The sequence below is a fragment of the Chinchilla lanigera genome, unplaced genomic scaffold, assembly GCF_000276665.1.
Source record: "Chinchilla lanigera isolate Chin_1 unplaced genomic scaffold, ChiLan1.0 scaffold00119, whole genome shotgun sequence".
NCBI classification, from domain to species: Eukaryota; Metazoa; Chordata; class Mammalia; order Rodentia; family Chinchillidae; genus Chinchilla; species Chinchilla lanigera.
In genome coordinates this window covers 300,446-319,125 of record NW_004955520.1, presented here as the reverse complement: position 1 = coordinate 319,125, position 18,680 = coordinate 300,446, and the positions used below count along the sequence as shown (strand labels likewise).

Sequence of the window (18,680 nt, the reverse complement as noted above, 5' to 3'; positions counted from 1 at the left end):
TGGGGCGTGGGATCACTGATTTTGGCAAAAAAAAGGCTTAGTAATTTTCATATCCAGTTCTGGAGATCCATGTAGGTGCCTTGATGGCTGTACCCCCAACTCCCTGTTAATCAGAGGTAACTGCATGGTTTTGGGCCCATTTATCCACTGAGCTTCATTCAGCAAAGACTGTTCAAACAGAAGTGACCATAATTTTAAAAATTAACACTTCATAAACTGAAAACATAAACAATATTGAATATGGAAAAAATGGTTTTAAACAGTGATAGAACATTAAGAACCAGGTAGACTCAGCCTTAGTTGCTTTTCCTTTATGAATGTAAGTGTGTTCTTTCAGTGCTAACCAGTTTTATCAGGCTATTGTTTGTTTAGGGAAAGAACACACAGTTAAGCCTCCTCAACTTGGCTTTGGCAAAAAGGTAGCTTGCACAGCAGGGTATTGGCTGTGAACTCAAAGCAAACAGTTTTGGCAGGCAAATATATGATTAACTGACATTACCGGGTATTCTTGTTTAGATGAATGGGAGAGAGCCCACTTAATAATACTGAGGTGGGGGACATATCTATCTTAATTTGAGAATCTGTACTAGAAATGATATCCCTTCCCAAGGGCATTCCTAATTTTTAACAACTACCACCCCTCCTATTCTTCTACATCTAGGTCAATTAATGCCAACAAAAAATCACAAATTGGAGTTTAACAAAGTAATATATGAAAACAATCACTTCCTAAACAAATTAGACTATTTAGAAAATGAATTATTTTAATGTTTTGTTTTTTCTGATGAAGAAACTATAGATCCAAAGCTTATTTGCCAGTGCCTTGGCCCACACGGCAGAAATGTCTACCACTGACTAGCCTCTCCTAACATTCTCTCTCCTTTACTCCATGGTATTACTGTTGGAATTGTGACAGAGAAGTATCAAAACCACCTAAGAAGAATCCTGTAAATTTTATCACATGAAAATGTTGTTCAGCTAGTGAAACTATGGACAATTTTCCTGTTTGCCAAACTTTCTGTAATCCAGAACATTATTTTTTTAATGCTTATTACTTTACAAGAGAATAGAATCAAGTCTCTCCATATTAAGACTCAGTTGGCAAAGGATCAAGAAGGGAAAAAAAACATTATTAGCATTTGTGGTTTGAAAGCAAATTATATGAATACTCAGAGATAAAAACAATACTTTCATTTGGTTAAAAAATAAGATAAACAGTAGTCTGGATACATTAATGTTTACTTCTTAATATCACTGGATACTTTTCAGAAGGCTCAGAAATAAAAATAACAGTATGTTCCAAACATAGGGAAGATAAATGTTGCTACACATAAACTCTCCAAACTATGATCTAATTTAGTAATACACCAGGGCCATGACAAGTCTCATTTCTTCTCTGCATTAATGAAAGCAACCCTACATCCAGGACAGAATGCTGGGGAGGTATTGATGCCCATAATGGTGGCACACAGCCCTATCAACAGGGGACCCAAACATGAGACATGCAGACTTTCCTATCTGACGCTGCTCTCTGGACCTGGAAACAAACCAGAATAAATTCAAGTCATTTATTTCCTCAAAATGGGTAAAATATGAAAATAAGGTCCAAACTGCTATACATGTTGATTTCCTCCAAAAAAATCTAATGTAAAACATGCACAGGTAGAACAATCTAAGTTTCAAAATGTCTTTTTGCTCTAAAACTCACATTTGAAACCGACTGACACATGAGCTAGATGTTCAACCCATTTGTTTGTTTGCAGTGCTGAGGACTGAATCCAGGGCCTTGTGCATGCTAGGCAAGTGTTCTGCCACTGAGCTACTCCCCACCCCTCAATCCTTTTTAGGAAAGATAGAAACACAAGTTCACATATTTATAATAGGTTTTGAAATTCTATATATTTAAGAAAATATCAGCTTTTCCTGTGATAACTCTTTCCTATTAAAATACATAAATTTTGCTCACATACATTTACATCATTACAATCATTACTAAATATACAACACAGACAAGAGTAACTGTTTTTAATATGTAATAATAATTTTTTAATTATAAAACCTATCTCTTCAAAGAAATAAGCATACTTTGGTGTACTTCTTTTCCTACTTCTTAAACCAAGACAAAACTGACCTAATCCCTGCCACACAGTTTTTAAATCCTGAGGTTAAGTGAATTCTTTCCACATACCTTTCTTAGCTACACATAATGTGAGAGGGGACACCATTCATGGTTCACACCCTCCTAAGGCACTCTGCAAATTTTCAAATATCTTTTAGAACCAAGCTTTTACAAATGAGGGAAGAGACCTTGTTCTACTTGAAGTTCAAGCGGTCAGCAGTAGATTAGAAAATGTGTTTCCTCAAAAAAGCAAGACACTGTTAAAAACACGTCCCTCTGGGCACTGCACCCCTTCTAGGCCTTGTTGGCAACGAAGTCAAGTTTCTAGAGCAGGAAAAACCACACTAAGCAACTTCAAGGGAGAAGGCTGGCAGACAGACTAAGCTCACAGGGTTACCCTCCTGGACTACACAGTCATGGACAAACTGAAGCTCACACTTTTGTAGAAAACAAAGCAAATTCAAAGATTATTTCAAATAAATATATGATGTAAATGCTGACAAGAGTGCCTTTAGCGTACACACAGCACTTCAGCTCAACCCCAGGAGGCAAGAGGCTTACCTGCTTCCTGTGAATTCAGCACTTCTAAGGCATGCATCATGGCACTTGCGAAGACATTGGCATCTTCCTTGCTGCCAAAGTTGAGGCCATACACCTGTCTAGCATCTCGCCACTGGTGGAAAGTCTGTGTAGCTTGATTATACTTCAACCCTTTAGGAATGGCACAATTTATCACGACCTAAAAGACAATAATTCTTTATAAAGTCAAGCTAACACCTTGCAAAATCAAGGAACAACTGAGATAGTGTTTTAAAAGGCTGTCCACCTGATCCAGTGCCATCTTCTAACAGCCACAGCTTACCTTTTACCTTTTTTCACACTTCAAATGACTTGTTTTGTCCTGCTGATCAACATGTCTAACTTTTTGCCAATATCGCAGTGTCTTTAATGACCATAGCTTTACATTAAATCACAAGAGCCCCTGGGCATTTCTCTCATTTTGTTCCTCAATATTGCTTTGGGTGTTCTCAGTCAAGCTACCATTTTATATTCTGGTTATCAATGTCCACTAACTTATTTTTAGAATTTTGATTAAGGTTACACTAAACCTAACCGATTAATCTGGGAAGAAGTGGTATCATAAAATTACCTCCTAATATGTGAATATAATATACAACCTTTTATTTAGACTGACTTTTAATACTTGGTACCTTTCTATATGATGGTCTTGAATGTTTTCATTAGATTTGTTAGCTATTTGATAAATTTTTCTTACTATTTATTAGTAACAATATTTAAAATTTTTAAATTTGTCTTATGAAACTGATTTTTGTATAATGACAATGTCCTCAGAAGCCTTTTGAACTTGTCTTTTAATTCCAATCTACTATTAGTCTGTTGGTTAATTCTAACCATTCTAATCTATTAATCCTAACAATGTATGTTCAGCTGCCCCCCATACATATCCGTAACATCAACACACGATGGCTTTATTTCTTTTTTCCAATCTTTGTACACAGTACTGTTTCTTTTTCTTACCTCCACTACACTGACTAGGAATCACAATCCAGTGCTAAAAAAATGTGGTGATACCAAGTATCTTCCTCTCTTACCTGATACTATGGAGGAAAGTTTTCTTAACATGACCCTAGACACAATCTTCCATGAATTGTTTCCCATACTTTCCCCCAGTGTGTGGAAGCATGCTGACCCTAATATCTTTATATTCTCGAGTAAAATTAACCTGTAATTTCCTTTCTGTTGTATTCATAAAAGCTGTAGTATCAAAGTTATGCTGGGCTCAAAGGGCATTGAAAACTGATCCTTTTCTTGGTCATTTCTGGAAAAAGGTTTGTAATGTTGGTATCATTTCATGAAAGTTTAAACACATTAAATGACTAAAGACACATACAAACAAACCAAAAAGTCACCTGAATCCAAAGTTCTCTTCTTTTGAAATTTTTTAAACTATGGTCTTAATTTCTTTAAAAAAGTAAGACTGCCCAGATTTCCTATTTCTTCTCATGAGTTTTGTGAAGTTCTATTTTCCCAGGAACTTATACAGTTTACCCAAATTTTCAAAACTGCTGCTCCAGACCTGCTCAGGACAGGTGTCCTCTTCTCATGGTATGACTTGATTCTCTCTCTCAGTTGGGGATGTTAGAGCAGATCCTCTCCTTGGTATACCTGCTTTCCACTGAATTTATTTCAACTCTTAGCTGTGCTATTATCCTCATTCTATTTTACTAAGCTTTAATGGCCTATTCTTTAATTTCTTGGATCAATCTTTCATTTACCTAACCTTTGAGAAGCTACAATGTAAGTAATCCTTAAAACTAAGGGGAAAATGCTTATTTTCACTTAATAATAATTACAGTAAATCCCCAACTTATGGCTATTTGTGTTGTGAACTTTCACAGATCCGAATGGACCTCAACTTACAAATATTTGTAGATTTGAACAAATTGTAGAAGTAGCTCATACTGTCCCAGGTGTGTTCCTCTGCACTTACTATAGAGTGCAATAGTGTACGGTAGTACTATACAGTTGGGGAATTACTGTATTTGTGTTTTTTTATGCTTTACATGGTATATTTGTGTCAAAGGTATGTAAGAATCACTTTGTCAGACTTATGAACAAATTGGACTTGTGAGCTTTCTTGGAATAGAATTGTATTTATGGGAGATCCATGAAGTTGGCTTGGAGGTTATCATCACCCAAGCTCAAGCTGCAGATCAGTGGGCCCAAGTCAACTGGTGCCACAACAGATCACGCAGCACAGGAAACGTGTTCTCTTTCTTGTGACTTGACTCAGTATCAATCATGTCCATGATGCCTTCCATGCCCATTTTCCCTATCCTCTCAACAAACATGATTCTTTCATGCCATGTTGTCCTATAATTTATAGTTTATCACAACTGTATTAACAGTTCTTCTTTGCTTACAGGCTTTACACCTACATTCTTTTTTTTTTTTTCCTCCGGTACCGGGAACCGAACTCACAACCTTGCGCTTGCCAGGCAGGCACTTTGCTGCTGAGCTAAATCCCCAGCCCCTACACCCACATTCTTAACTGCATCTTCCCTTCAAGTTCATAAACTTAATGAAATTAAGCATAGTTTAGAGCATTATAAACAATTAGTGTGCTGTGTGTGGTGATGCACAGCTGTAATCCCTGCACTCAGGAGACTGAGGCAGGATTGCTGACAGTGCGAAGCCGGCCTGGGCTACAATGTGAGTTATAAGCCAGCAGGAACTGCATAGCAAAACCCTTTCTCAAACAAACAAAACATAAAATAAAAATAATTAATGTTATGCAGGAAAATGGAATAATTTGCACATAATTATATAAAGAATTGATGTGAGTGATTTCTTTAAACAGTGTTACTACAGAAAATTTAGATGTTTAACAAATTGTAACAACATATTTCCACTTGGAAAAGACTGATTACCAATAACAGATACAAGAAATATAGTCTGGAATGAGAAGAAACCAATTACTATTAGATCCATTTGTAAGTAGTATCATTATAAAATGGTATTTTCTAGTTGTTTATTGGTAGTTATTTAAAAAAATATTATTGATTTTAAAATACTAATCTAACAACCCTGCTGAATAATCCTGTTAGTAATAGTCAGTCTGCAGATACTCTGGGGATTTTTTTTGATATAAACACTTCTATCACTGGTGAATGAGGCCCACTGTTGCCTCCGTTTTCATCCTTAAAGCTTCTGTTTCTTTTTTGTACTGCAAGCTAGCTATAATATTCTCTACAACAATGAATGAAAAGTGGTTAAAACTAAAACCCTAAACCAATTCACAAGTTTAACAGAAATGCGCTCAACACTATACCATCCAGTAAAGTGTACTTAAGCTTATTTACACTTCTATCACTGGAAGAAAATCTGTTTTTATACCCCACGTGCTGGGAATTATTACATATTGATTTTAATTTTATCACTTTTTCCCTTGAACCTCACTTCTTACAGATTTTGTCCTAATAAATTACATTAATAGGTTAGCTAATATTAAATTACCTTTCAATCACTGCAATGAAGAACAAAAATCCCCATTTGAGCCAGAGGTGATCTTTTGCTTTTTTCATCACACAACTGTATTTGGTCTGTGAATCGTATTGAGGAGTGCTTCTATGTATGTAAGTGTGTGTTCATTAAGTGAGACTGGCTTATAATTTTCCTGTCTCAAACTGTTCTTTGTTAGATACCAGAACTATACTGGCCTTATAAAATACCATACTCAGTGATGATTTGACAGGCAGTATCCTGGAGTTTTAAAACTTCATCTGTAAAATGCTCAGGACTCCCCTACATCTTTTTTAAATTTTAGGGCAGATTAGTAATTATTGATTTATTTTATAAATAGGTTTATTGTGTTTATCTACTTTTTTTGTATAAATAGGTGTATTGTGTTTTCCTTTTTTGTATAAATAAATAGGTTTATTATTTTTCTACTTTTCTGTCAGTTTTTAAAAATTTTGTTTCTATAAAATGACCCATTTATTGGCATAAAGTTTCAGTTACAATTTTTCATTTCCTTCCTGTAATTAGAGTGCTTTTTCCATTCTTACTATAACCTACTTATAGCTTTTCTTTTTTTTTTATTCTGTTAGTATGTCTTGTTTCTCTTTTCAATGATGTAGATTTTATGCTAATTAGTTCTATTTATTTTTGTGTAGTTAATTCCTTTTTGGTATGATTTTCTTTTTTTAGGTTAAGCTCCTCACCAACACAACAAGGCATGTGTTGTCAAGACTTATCCATCTTACAACAGTTTAGATACTTAGTATCTTATCACTCCAGTCTAAGTATTTCCTTATTTTCATAATAATTTCATCTTATTATTTATCTATAAGATCTATTTTGAATTTCCAAAGATTTTATGGAAAAAAACTACGTCATAGGATAGTTTAATTTTCTTATGAATACATGTTGTAGTGGAGTCCTAGGGATCTACTTCTCTTTAACAACAGTTTAGCTGGGCATGAAAGAAAATTTGTTCTATTTTTCTTGCATAAGCAGGACAATTTTAACATCACTTGATTTCCAACATCACTGGAAAATATGCTTTAAAAGTATATTTAAGGGGGCTGGGGATTTAGCTCAGCGGCACAGCACCTGCCTGGCAAGTGCAAGGTTGTGAGTTTTGATTCCCAGTACTGGAAAAAAAACAAAAAAAAAAAAGTAGTTTTAAGTCTACAACTCATGAAAGTTCTTGTTGTTGTCAATATATTGCTAATGCTAGCAAAACCCTATCTACTTTTTCCTTTGTCTACTGCTCCTGATCTTTTACGGTCTAAGAAATCAACTAGCAGACAAATACACAATTTCTCCCTAAGTAATATTTAATATCTGTTCAAAATTTAAGCTTCTCTTTATTTTTATTACTAGTTTATGATACATAATCATTACATTCATCTTGGAGAACAGATTATTACATATTGATCATTTTTTTCAGTTAGTTCTTATTTAGTACATGTTTGCAGTACATAATGATTATATTCCTTGTGTGGAGTAGGTACATGTATGTAACATCTCAATTTTCATCCCCTTCCCATTTGAAAGAGATCTCCCTACTTCCCATTATCATTTATTTTACATATTATTTATACTTTGAGTTTCTTGTGAGATATATGTTGATATTTAAGCTTATATTTCAATCCCCCTTTACTTTCTCCCCTTCTTAGACTGCAAAAACTAGCTACTTAAAAAATCAGAAGATCTAATGAAGACACATATAGAAAACCACATTTATGTTTTTGTATAATTAGTTCTAAATCTTTGTTTAAATTCAGGCTTTATAAAAAATAAAAAGGGTGGAGAAGCAAAGCTACAGTTTTTTTCCAGAAACATTATTTTTATCAGCATTTTCAAGCACTGATTTATTTCCTGACTATACCATGCTCTTCTGTGATATAGGATCACCTTCCAGCAGCAATTTGGCTAGCCCTTACCTGGTGGTCCTGGATCTTCCTGCCCACCACTCTGAACGTGTTGTTGCCTGTATGGTGATAGATGTGGACTCTGCTGAACCCTGTGGAGCCACCAGCGGTCGACACAGCTTCTCGTTGCCATCTTCCTAAACCATCACAGCAGCTCTCGCCTGACAGATACTCTGTTCACTGCAAAAAATTATAATGTTCAGACTTAAAATATTTGAAAAAAGCTAGGTGTCCCACATAGGTATACAAGCAAGTACTGGTCAAACCGACAGTCAAGCAACATTAATGTTGTACTGGGTGCTGCAAAGAGTGAGCAGAACAGAGGCTTACCTTGCAGGAGAGCCTGCTGGGAAAAGCAGAGACACAAAGAGTGGTAAGGGATGAATGGAAACCAGGGAACGCAGGAGCACCCAAACAAGGTACACAAGAGTTATTCTCTTCTAAATGTGACCATCTAATTCCTTCATTAACTGAATATAATTACAAGTACAAATCAATCATCACTTGTTTAACTGTGCACATGCTTTTTATATTGGTGACCTGTATGTGATTACCATTCTTTCATCTTTGGGTTTACTTCATAGCCTAACAAATTCAAATAAATGCCCTCGGCCTAAGACATGGGGCTGTTACTCACAATCAATGGATGGCAGTGTGAGTAAATCTCAGTTCCTCAAGCAAGTTCACAACCTACGCTACAACTCTCCTGAAAGTGTAAAAGTAAAAATGAGATGATTTCTAAGGATCCTGCTAAATTCAAAATTCTAACCTCCACAGACAGGTATTGAAGAGGAAAAGATCAAGTCTGTGATAGTTTTTTAAGTCTTTGCTGCATTAATTGCAGTTATTTGTTCCCAAATCAGACTAAGATATGCAAATATAATTTAAAGAAGAAATCAATTTCATATTCAACAGTAAGCTCACTTTTCAAATACACTATAATACTCTGGAAGAGAAAAAAGTGATTGAAATTTTACCTTATTCCATCATATATTTTATTTATTTATTTTTGTGGTACTGGAGACTGAACCCCGCAGTAGTCGGAGAGATGCTCCTAGGAAGTGCACACAATCGCATCCTTGGAGCACTGCTCACTCTACCAGTTCAGTCTCAAAGATTTTAAACAGTCGTATGGGTTCTTCCCAAATATGCTCTGGAACCAGCCACCTCACAGTAGTCCCTTCCCTCAAGCTTCAGCTGCGCCTGAGATGAGCAGGACACTGCTATGCCGCTCCCTAGTCCTCAGCCTAAGGACTCCACTGTCAGCCACCTGAAGATGTCACAGCTCTGCACAGCAGATGTGCTTCAGAATGGAGGTTAGAACTGCTAATAATTTTCTATTATAGAAATTTTACAAAAACTAATTTGTGACAATATTTGTGTAGTAAACCCAGTAGTACTACCTAAACTTTAGCACTGTCCTAAAACTTTTTAGTAAATATTCTTTTGGACTAGAAACAAGCCAATAACTAAAGCACAAATTATTTTTAAAACAGTAACGGGTATTTGTCCATATAGCAGTTGAAATTTCTTCATCATTCCCAACAGAAATATTGACAACTTTTATATAACTCTACAAAGATTGACTAGTGACAATTCAACAAATAAACCTGTAAATTAATTCAGAACAGTACTTTGCAGTTTTCAAAAATTAATATTCTGAGCCTATATTCTGTTCCCATGGTTCAATAAATAATGTCTCTTCAAGATGCTCCAATACAAGCAATGGTCCATTTTGTAAAGTAAGTCACTCTATGCTTAAATTTTAAAAAAGAAATATGGAAAATATAAAACTGAAGTGATACAATGCTCCAAAGTCTTCCTCTACCTCTTTACTACCCATTGCTATACAGTAGGTTGCTAGAGAAACTCCAAATACTGAAATACATGCTTAACTGAACACCTCTGACTACTTTTAATCAAGAAACAGTCTACCCTTCATAGCCGAAGTTTCTCAATCTGCAAATTCAACCTACTCTGTATCAAAATATTTTATTTGCATAAATGTGTGCAGACTTTTTTCCATGTCACTATTCCCTACATAATACACAACTGCACAGCATTTACATTGTATTAGGTACTCTAAGTAACCTAGGGATGATTTATAGCAGGGGTATCTAAAAAGCTGGCAGAATGCTGCCCTGAAGAGCTGGCAACGCTTAGCATTATTTGACTTTAGTGACATTTTTCATGGCTCAGTTGTGCAGTGTTGGGCATGGGCTGTGTAGGACAACACAAGGGGAGGTGCAGTGTTTATGTCACTTTGATGCCCACCACAGTCAGGGGGTGGGAACCATGTGTATCAGAGTTCCATGTGTCTGTGAACGTACAGAAAAAACACAGTAGTAATAGCTGGTAATGTTTCAGCACACTACGCATGTATGCCTGTAAAAACAGTTTACTGTTACCAAGCAGACATGCAGGTCTTCTTATTAAACTATGCTATTTCATAAAATAATTTACTGAAAATACTTTTCTGGAGCTGTGCTAGAGAAAGTTGTTTCAAAAAGTTTTTTGCTCATAAAACCCCTAAGCAGAAAAGGTATAAAGAGTACTCAATGAAAAATAGACAAGAGTAGTTTTTTTGTTGAGACAAAATAATAAGGCACTATGCTTAATCTGCAGGGAAATTCTGTGTTTCCAGAGACTGCAATGTAAAAGACGTTATATGAAAACATATGCTGCCAAATTTGATGTGTATCAATGAAACTTTCAGGGACACAACAGCAGAACTGAAAAAGCCTATCATCTCAACAAAGAAGTTACAACTCAAATAGACTCTGATAGAAAACCTATGTGGTAGCATGTTTGACTGCCCCCCCAAAAAAATCACAACTGTTGGGCCTGGGCTGTGGGAGGATCAAGGTGCTGCCCACAGCGTGCTCTGGCTGTGCTGGGAAAGCTCATATTCACAGCCTCTGAAGACAAGAGAAGACTGCAGCTGAGGACATGTGGCTCTTCCTCCTATTCCAGGGCAGCAGTAACTGCCAACCTTAGAGGGAAGACAGTTCTCTTAAATTAGTAAGACTTAACTGCTTAGAATGTCTTTGTTCTAAGTTCTCCAGGCCTGCTCATTTTCAGGGCTTTTGCTTCCGAAGTGCCCTCCACTTCCTGAACCCCCCTGAATTATTAAGGACCCAGTAAATATGGGCAGTCCAGAGAAGTCTTGGTCTTATGCCCAAGAGAGTTCCGACCTTCCTGGACCCCCAAACCACTTTTATTTAACCCCATACACTCGTTTGAGAAGATAGGAAGCCAGATCAGCTCCCAATAAGAACCATTTACTAAAACAAAAAAACAAAAAAACAACCATTTACTGATGGTGAGTAAATTACACAATATATAGAAAGCATGGCAGATATAATTTGTTCTGAAAAAATTAGATTTTTCTTCAGGTTTTAGCCAGGTAAACAGAAGAAACAAGAAAATCTATCCAAAGAAATTTGGAGAGTAAAGCTGTTGATTGCAAATTTTATGCCTGACTACTGATTAAAGTGCTGGAATTACCAAAAGGCTCAACTTGTCCTTTTTATTAGCAGTACTGATAACAAACTGCTAACTGAAGAAACGGCTTCTTTGGTGCCATTAAAAGACACCACTAAATCTCTTCATCTGCATTAAGCAATAAAAATTACATTAAAGCAATTTTCTTTAACCTTTGTCAATACACCTGCTATAGTTACTGATGATAGCACCCGAGTAATGGCCGCTTAAGGATTTAGGCTGGGCATGGTGGCATGCACCTATAATCCTAGCACTCTTGGAGAATGAGACAGGGGGACTGCAAATCTGAGCCCAGCCTGGGCAACTAAGTGAGACTCTTATGTATTAAAGTTTAGGCTTCAAGTGTCTCCCTAAAGTCTTATATACTCAGAGGTGGGGCTGTTAGAGAATGACTGAACCATGGGGATGCTATACTGAATGTGCTTTTAAGAACTGGGGGCTGGTCTGAAGATGTGGTTCACTAGGGGCCCGACCTCAAGGGTGTATCTTGTTGTCCTCCCTCTCCTCCATTTCCTCCTGAGGTGAGCAATTTTCCCCCATCATGGACTAAACAAATAAACCTCTCAAGTTGCAATTGTCAGTTACTGTGTGCAACAACAGGAAAGCAGATTAATATACTGTCACAAAATAAAAAAGAGGGCTGGGGATGGATCTCAGTGCCAAGGCCCTGGGTTCAAACTCCATTACCAGCACCACCAGAATAACATGGGGGCTGGGGATTTAGCTCAGCAGCACAGTGCCTGCCTAGCAAGCACAAGGTTGTGAGTTTGATTCCCAGTACTGGAAAAAAAATCAAAGCAAACAAACAAAAAAAAACATGAAATGTTTTGTCATGAAAGCTGTGAACTTCCTAAAGCTGAGGGCCTGAATCATTGCCAGATCCAGGAGTTCACCACAAGTACAAATGCTGACTTTAGTAACGCTGTTTACTTTTTTAAAGATAGACAAATCAGGGTGAATGTTGTGAAAAGACTATATAATATACAGCTCAAGAGGATTCCTTTTCATTTAATGCAGCTAGGGATGGCCAACAGGTTAGACAATATGTGTAGGTTATATGCAAATACTATACCACTTTACGAAAAAGACTAAACACACGTAGATTTTGGTATCTGATGGAGTCCTTAAACCAGGCTTCTGTGGATACCAGGGACAGTTATATGTATATAAATCAGTCACTAGTCAAGTACATAGGGTGTCAATTCCCTGGGAAAGCAATAACCATAGTAACAAGAGCATCTCCAAATAAACATATCCAAGAAGCCAATAAAGGTAAAAAAATGAAAAAAAAAAGTGATTATTTTCCTGACAAAAATAAAACTAAATTTTCAAAATGAGATGTTAAGGATAAAAATCTAGCTCTAAATAAAACCAAGAAGCATCAGGAGAAGCCAAAGATAAAATGAAGGAAGGATCAGATATGGGTAAGAGTTTAGGTATTATTAGAGAAGTAGTAATAGCCACATGAGTCTGTGGCAAGTTGAGAAGGGACACAGTAAGGTAAGTCTGCATTCCTAAAAGAGAAGCCACAGGAAGGTCCAGTCAGAAAGAGACAGCATTACCCCTGAGGTTTGGTGACAAATGCACTCAGTCCTCCCATCTCTTCATAGCATCTGAGGACCTCTCTGCAAGGGCAGACATGCTACAGTACAATTTTAAAAACCAAACAAACAAGAAAACAAGGGCTGAAGAGTGCCTACAATCCCAGTACAGTACTGTGGGAGGCTAAGGCAGGACAGTCACAAGTTCAAGTCAAGCCTGGCCAATTTAGGGAAACCTTCTCTCAAAATTGGGGGATGGGGGCAGCAACTCGGGTCTTTAGGAATAAAGTTCCTAAAACCTCTGACCTCTCCAGAGTGATTAGGTCTCTGGTTTGCTGCAAAGATATGCCTTGGCTAAGGGGTTTCTAGGTAGCTTCAAATGGGGCTTGGTCACACTCAGCCACCTTATCTTTGACAAAGGAGCCAAACATCCACTGGAAGAAAAATCTCTTTAATAAATGGTGCTGGAAAAACTGGCTTCCACATGCCTTAGACTAAAACTAGATCCATGCCTATCACCATGCACTAAGCTAAAGTCAAAATGGATCAAAGACCTAAATATTAAAGCAGAAACACTAAAAAAAAAAAAAAAAAAAATGTAGTAGATTGATAACTGGTAGTCAACTAATAGTCAATAAGCCCCAGCTGGTAGTCAATAAGCCCCAGCTGAACTGAGTAAGCGTGGTGCTGGGTGTGGGAGGCCCACCTGGGGACTGCTGCAAGCAGCATAAGAGGCAGACCTGGAGAAGAAGAAAAGAGGCTTTTGGGAACTGTGGGAACTGAAGGAACTGGAGGCTGCTGGGAAGGGAGAAAGGCTGTTGGAGCTGGTGGAAGCTCTAAGAAGCCGTTGGTTGTTTTGGAGAAGCTCGTCATGCTGGCTTTCCTGATGAACTTGGCTGTTTTCATCCTCCGAGGAACTCAGGACCTCGCTGGCACTGAGAATGGCTTTGGTTCACTTTGGGGGAGCTTTGGTCCTCACTTTGAGCATCGCTTCCTGGCTCCGGAGGGTTAGATGGTACACTGCCTGTCTCCTGCAGAAGCTTGCTGCATTCGCTTTCCTGATGGGAACTCGGCCATCTTGATCAGTGGAGGAGTTCAGGACCTCACTGTTGCTGAAGATGGCTGTGGTACTTTTTGGGGGAGCTCTGGTTCTTCTGAGTGTCGCTTTCTGGCTCCAGTGCAGATCCCTCAGCCTGCTAACACAGATCCTTCATCCTACTGGCACAGACTTCCTAGGTTCCACCACTGACCTTTGTGCCTTCGTAGCACAGATCCATGAAACAGGCCTGAATGAGATATTGTTGTGGGCTCTGAACCTCCAGTTGGATTCGTGGGAAGCACTGTTATGAGCTCTGGGTCTTCGACTGGACTCATGTAGGACATTATTGCGGGATCCAGGCCCTCAGCTAGTTTCCTTGGTCTGTGTGGATAGATTTTCTGCACTCTTCTGTATATTGTTCTTTGGATGACTATTATAAATAATGTTATAAAATATGTGTCCTGTATTATATTGTTCCCCTTGCAAAAATAAGCCCCAAACCATAACACCCCAGAAACACTAAATATACTGGAAGAGAAAATAGGTAATAATCTTGAATACATAGATATAGGTAGAGACTTCATGAACAAAACCCAGACTACACAGGAAATACTACAAAGAATCAACAATGAGATCTCAAGCTATTAAAAAGCTTTTGCCAACAAAAGAAATCACCAACAGAGTGAAAAAACCAACAGAGTGGGAAAAAATTATAGCCAGTTGTCTCTCAAAGGACTTCTATCTAAAACATGTAAGAATTGAAAAAAATCAGGCCCCCCAAGTTCAAAGACCCAGTCTAAAACTGGGCATCTGAGATGAATGCACACTTTTCAAATGAAGAAATACAAACAGCAAATAAATGTATGAAAAAATGCCCAACATCACTGGTCATTCGAGAGATGCAAATTAAAACACTGAGATTCCATCTCACTCCAGAAAGAATAGCTACCATTAAAAAACAACCAATAACAGATGCTGGTGGGGCTGTGAGGAAAAAGGAACTCTTCTCCACTGTTGGTTAGAGTACAGACTGGTGCAACCACTGTGGAAATCAGTGTGGAGAGTCCTTAAAAAACTAAGGATGCTTCCCCAGCTGTGGGAGGGGCCAGGCAGGAAGCAGGGAGGGACTCATGGAGGCTGTCGGGAGCGGGAAGGTGCGGCCAACTCCTGGAGAGCCATCAGGCTTGGAGAGCAACACCAGGGTCTTGCGCAGAGCTGAGTTCCTGAGGAGTTCGCCAGATGGGAGGCAGCCCTGCCATGGGACACAGCCCTAGCACTGCGCCCATGCCTGGCCAGTCCATGCAGGCTGAGACCTGGAGCCAGGCCAAGGATGACATCAAGAAGGTGATGGCAACCACTGAGAAGGTCCAGCAATGGGAGAAGTGCTGGGTGACTGTGGGTGACACTTCCCTTTGCATCTTCAAGTGGGTGCCTGTGATGGACCCCCCAGGAGGAGGAGCAATGGTGGGCAGGTGCCAGAGCAGAGAGATCCCACGGCTGAGAGTGGCAGGGCAGGGGCACCAGTCCCCAAGCAGATGGCCCTCTCGTCCTTTTGGATCTCAATGATGAAAACAGCAAGCACAGTTTCCATTCTGAAGGCTTCCTGCAAAAGGGCACTGAGCCCACCCCTGGGGCACCCCCCAGCCCAGCCGCTCTGTGTCACCTGCTAGACCCCCAGAAGGGATCACCGAGGAGGCTCAGCCCCCACCACCAGGCCAAGTGAGAGAACCCACGGTCATATCTGCAGGTGGGACTGATGAATCCCCCAATGCTGACCAAGGAGGAGCCTATTCCAGAATTGCTGGAAGCTGAGGCCCCTAAAGTTTGACACAGAGGACTTGGAGGGCACCCCCCACCCAAGTGCATCTGCCCAAATGCTACCCCTGAGAAGCTGGCCTGCCTGTCTTGACATCCCAGGGGCCCCTTTGGCTTTTTACAAATAAAGTCCCTTTTGTAAAAAAAAAAAAAAAAGTAGGATTAGAGCTGGGAATATAGCTCAGCAACCTGCCTGGCAAGTGCAAGGTCCTGAGTTTGATTCCCATACCAAAAAAACTAGGTATCACACTATAATGATATATGCACACCTATGGCAACAAAATTTGTAATAGCTAAATCTTAGAAACAACCCAAATGCCCATCAACCAAGGAACAGACTTTAAAAAAAAAAAGATGAGGGGTTTGTTAGTATATAATGGAGTATTACTCAGCCATAAAGGATAAACTTGACACTTTTATAGGTAAATGGATGCAACTTGAGACCATACTCATAAATGAAATAAATCAGACCCATATGTGTAAACATCACAATGTCTCACTAGTCTGAGGAGCTGAATGCATAAATAAGACACAAAATGTACAATAAATATTCACAATATTTATACACACATGACAGTTACGATATATATATACACACACACAAGACAGTTCCGATAGTTATACAGCCAGTTTCTCTTGTTCACTGAAAAGAAAGATTTGTGTTCATATTGCTTTAGACATTACGTCATGCCTGTATCTTGTATTCTTGAGTAACTATGAAGATAACAATGAATTAATTATTGTTACTCTATTAGCCTGATTTGAAATTGTTTTATTTCTATTTTTCTTCTCTTAAAAAAAAAAAAAAAAAGGATGGGGCTTGGTGACCAGAAACATCCAGGGAAGATTACAGCACTGGAACTCAGCCCTGCCCTTCAATAACACACACTTCTATGGGGAGAGGGCAAGGCTGGAGACCACATTCAATCTCCAATGGTCTCACTAAGCATATCTGTGTAATGAAACCTCCATAAAAAAACCCAGAGGTGGTACAAAAGGCACAGCCACCAAAAGAGGGTTCACACCAAGAAGGAGGAGGGGACTCTAATCCCCAGACTACCCAGCAGTGCTGGAAAACTGGTATGCAGAGGGCATGGAAATTCCCTCTGCCCCATACTGTGACCTCTGCATTTCTTCCACTTGGCTATTCCTAAACTGAATCCTTTATTATATCCAGTCACAGCAAAGTGCTTTCCTGAGTTCTGGGAACCATTCTAGCAAATTCTCAAACAGGATGAGGGATAACTTCAGAATTTGTAGCTGACTGGGCAGACATATGGACAGCATGGGCATCCCATTTGCAGCTGGTGTCTGAAGGGAGGACAGCCTTGCAGACTGAGTCCTAGCCTATGGGATCTATGCTAGCTCTGGATAAATACTGCCAGAATTGTACTGTTCAACACCCAACTGGCTAGAGAGAGTAGACTATTGTCAAGGGGCAGAAACACTCACATACTAACTCTGACTACAGGAGTGATGCACAAAATAAACCAGCATATCCAAGTTTTGGAGGTCATAAGTCTAAAAACGTCAAAACAGACTAAGTGAGTCAATACAGAGTTGGTTGTCAATAGTTTAGCCTACTTGCCAGGTAGGCAATTGTGGACCAGCAGAATAACTTACTAAAGTAAATGTCTTTTTTTGGAAACTACAAATAGAAATTTTAAAAAAATCTCAAAGACAAGTCATCAGATGATTTCCACACAATTCTCTATACTGATCATAGATTCCTCCACTCTTGCTACTTCTACTCAGTCAAGAACCTACCTTCTTTTTTCTCCCCACCACCCCGACTCCAGGGATTGTACCCAGGTGCCCCTGTACTGAGCTATATCTCTACTCCACCCTGCTTTCGAATTCTGAGACAGGGTCTCACTAAGTTGTTCAGGCTGGGCTTGAACTTGTAATCCTCCTGCACTGCGATCATAGGCATGTGCCATCACACCCAGCTAAGACCTGCTTTATGACTGTCCTTAGTAACAACGAAGTACTGCTGCTAAGCTATCAACAACAGAGCTATGTATCTTTATATAGCCATCACATCTGTATCCCAACAAGGTTCATAGTGAAAACTAGTCAAAATCTTCAGGATTCTGAGTCAGGAAAGCAACTATGGGAAAAAAATAAATTAGTAAATCACCAAGCTGTGCTTTTGTAAAGATCTGATGCTAAATTTGTTATAAACAAAAACTGCATTTCTATGACCCAGTGCAACCCAGCTGATTGTACTTCATCTTCTTTATGTTAATTTTGGAATTTTTCAATAAAATAAGGCATGAGAAGACTAGAGACAGGTGGTCTAAAAAAAAAAAAAAGTCTAAAACCCATGACATTATATTGTAATTGTGTAACTTGTTCAGATAATGCATTTTTAACATAGTCAAATTTCCTGAGAAGGTATATATAATAGCAGAGAATGTATGCCAAATTCTATTCTCACAGGTACCAGTGAATGAAATGTTTCTTGATTTTTAAGCAGACTAAGGAATGCTCAGCTATTCTTGTACATATTAGTAAAGCTAAGTAACAAATAGCATCCTTCTTTCAATGACATCCTTCCTAGCCATTACTGAACAAAGAAAGCATGAGTGTGACAGCACCTAGCACAAAGCAGGCACTCCATATGCTTGTCCAGCACATAATTTCATCTGACAAAATCCTCAAGATCTGTATCAAATACTGTTTCTTGTATTAAATCATTC

At 38.6% G+C, this 18,680-nt stretch overlaps 1 protein-coding gene and 1 pseudogene across 1 annotated transcript in view; one reads left to right on the top strand and one right to left on the bottom strand.

The window, feature by feature from the left end:
• Nucleotides 1–8,644, bottom strand: part of Enah (enabled homolog (Drosophila)) — a 64,319-nt gene extending 55,675 nt beyond the window's left edge. The window contains 4 exon segments of the mRNA XM_013507016.1: nt 2,681–2,858; nt 8,092–8,190; nt 8,193–8,259; nt 8,634–8,644. Coding sequence (XP_013362470.1) covers nt 2,681–2,858; nt 8,092–8,190; nt 8,193–8,259; nt 8,634–8,644 — 355 coding nt within the window.
• A 6,803-nt stretch (nt 8,645–15,447) lies between these two features.
• Nucleotides 15,448–15,991, top strand: LOC102029782 (annotated as a pseudogene).
• Nucleotides 15,992–18,680: the final 2,689 nt, after the last annotated feature.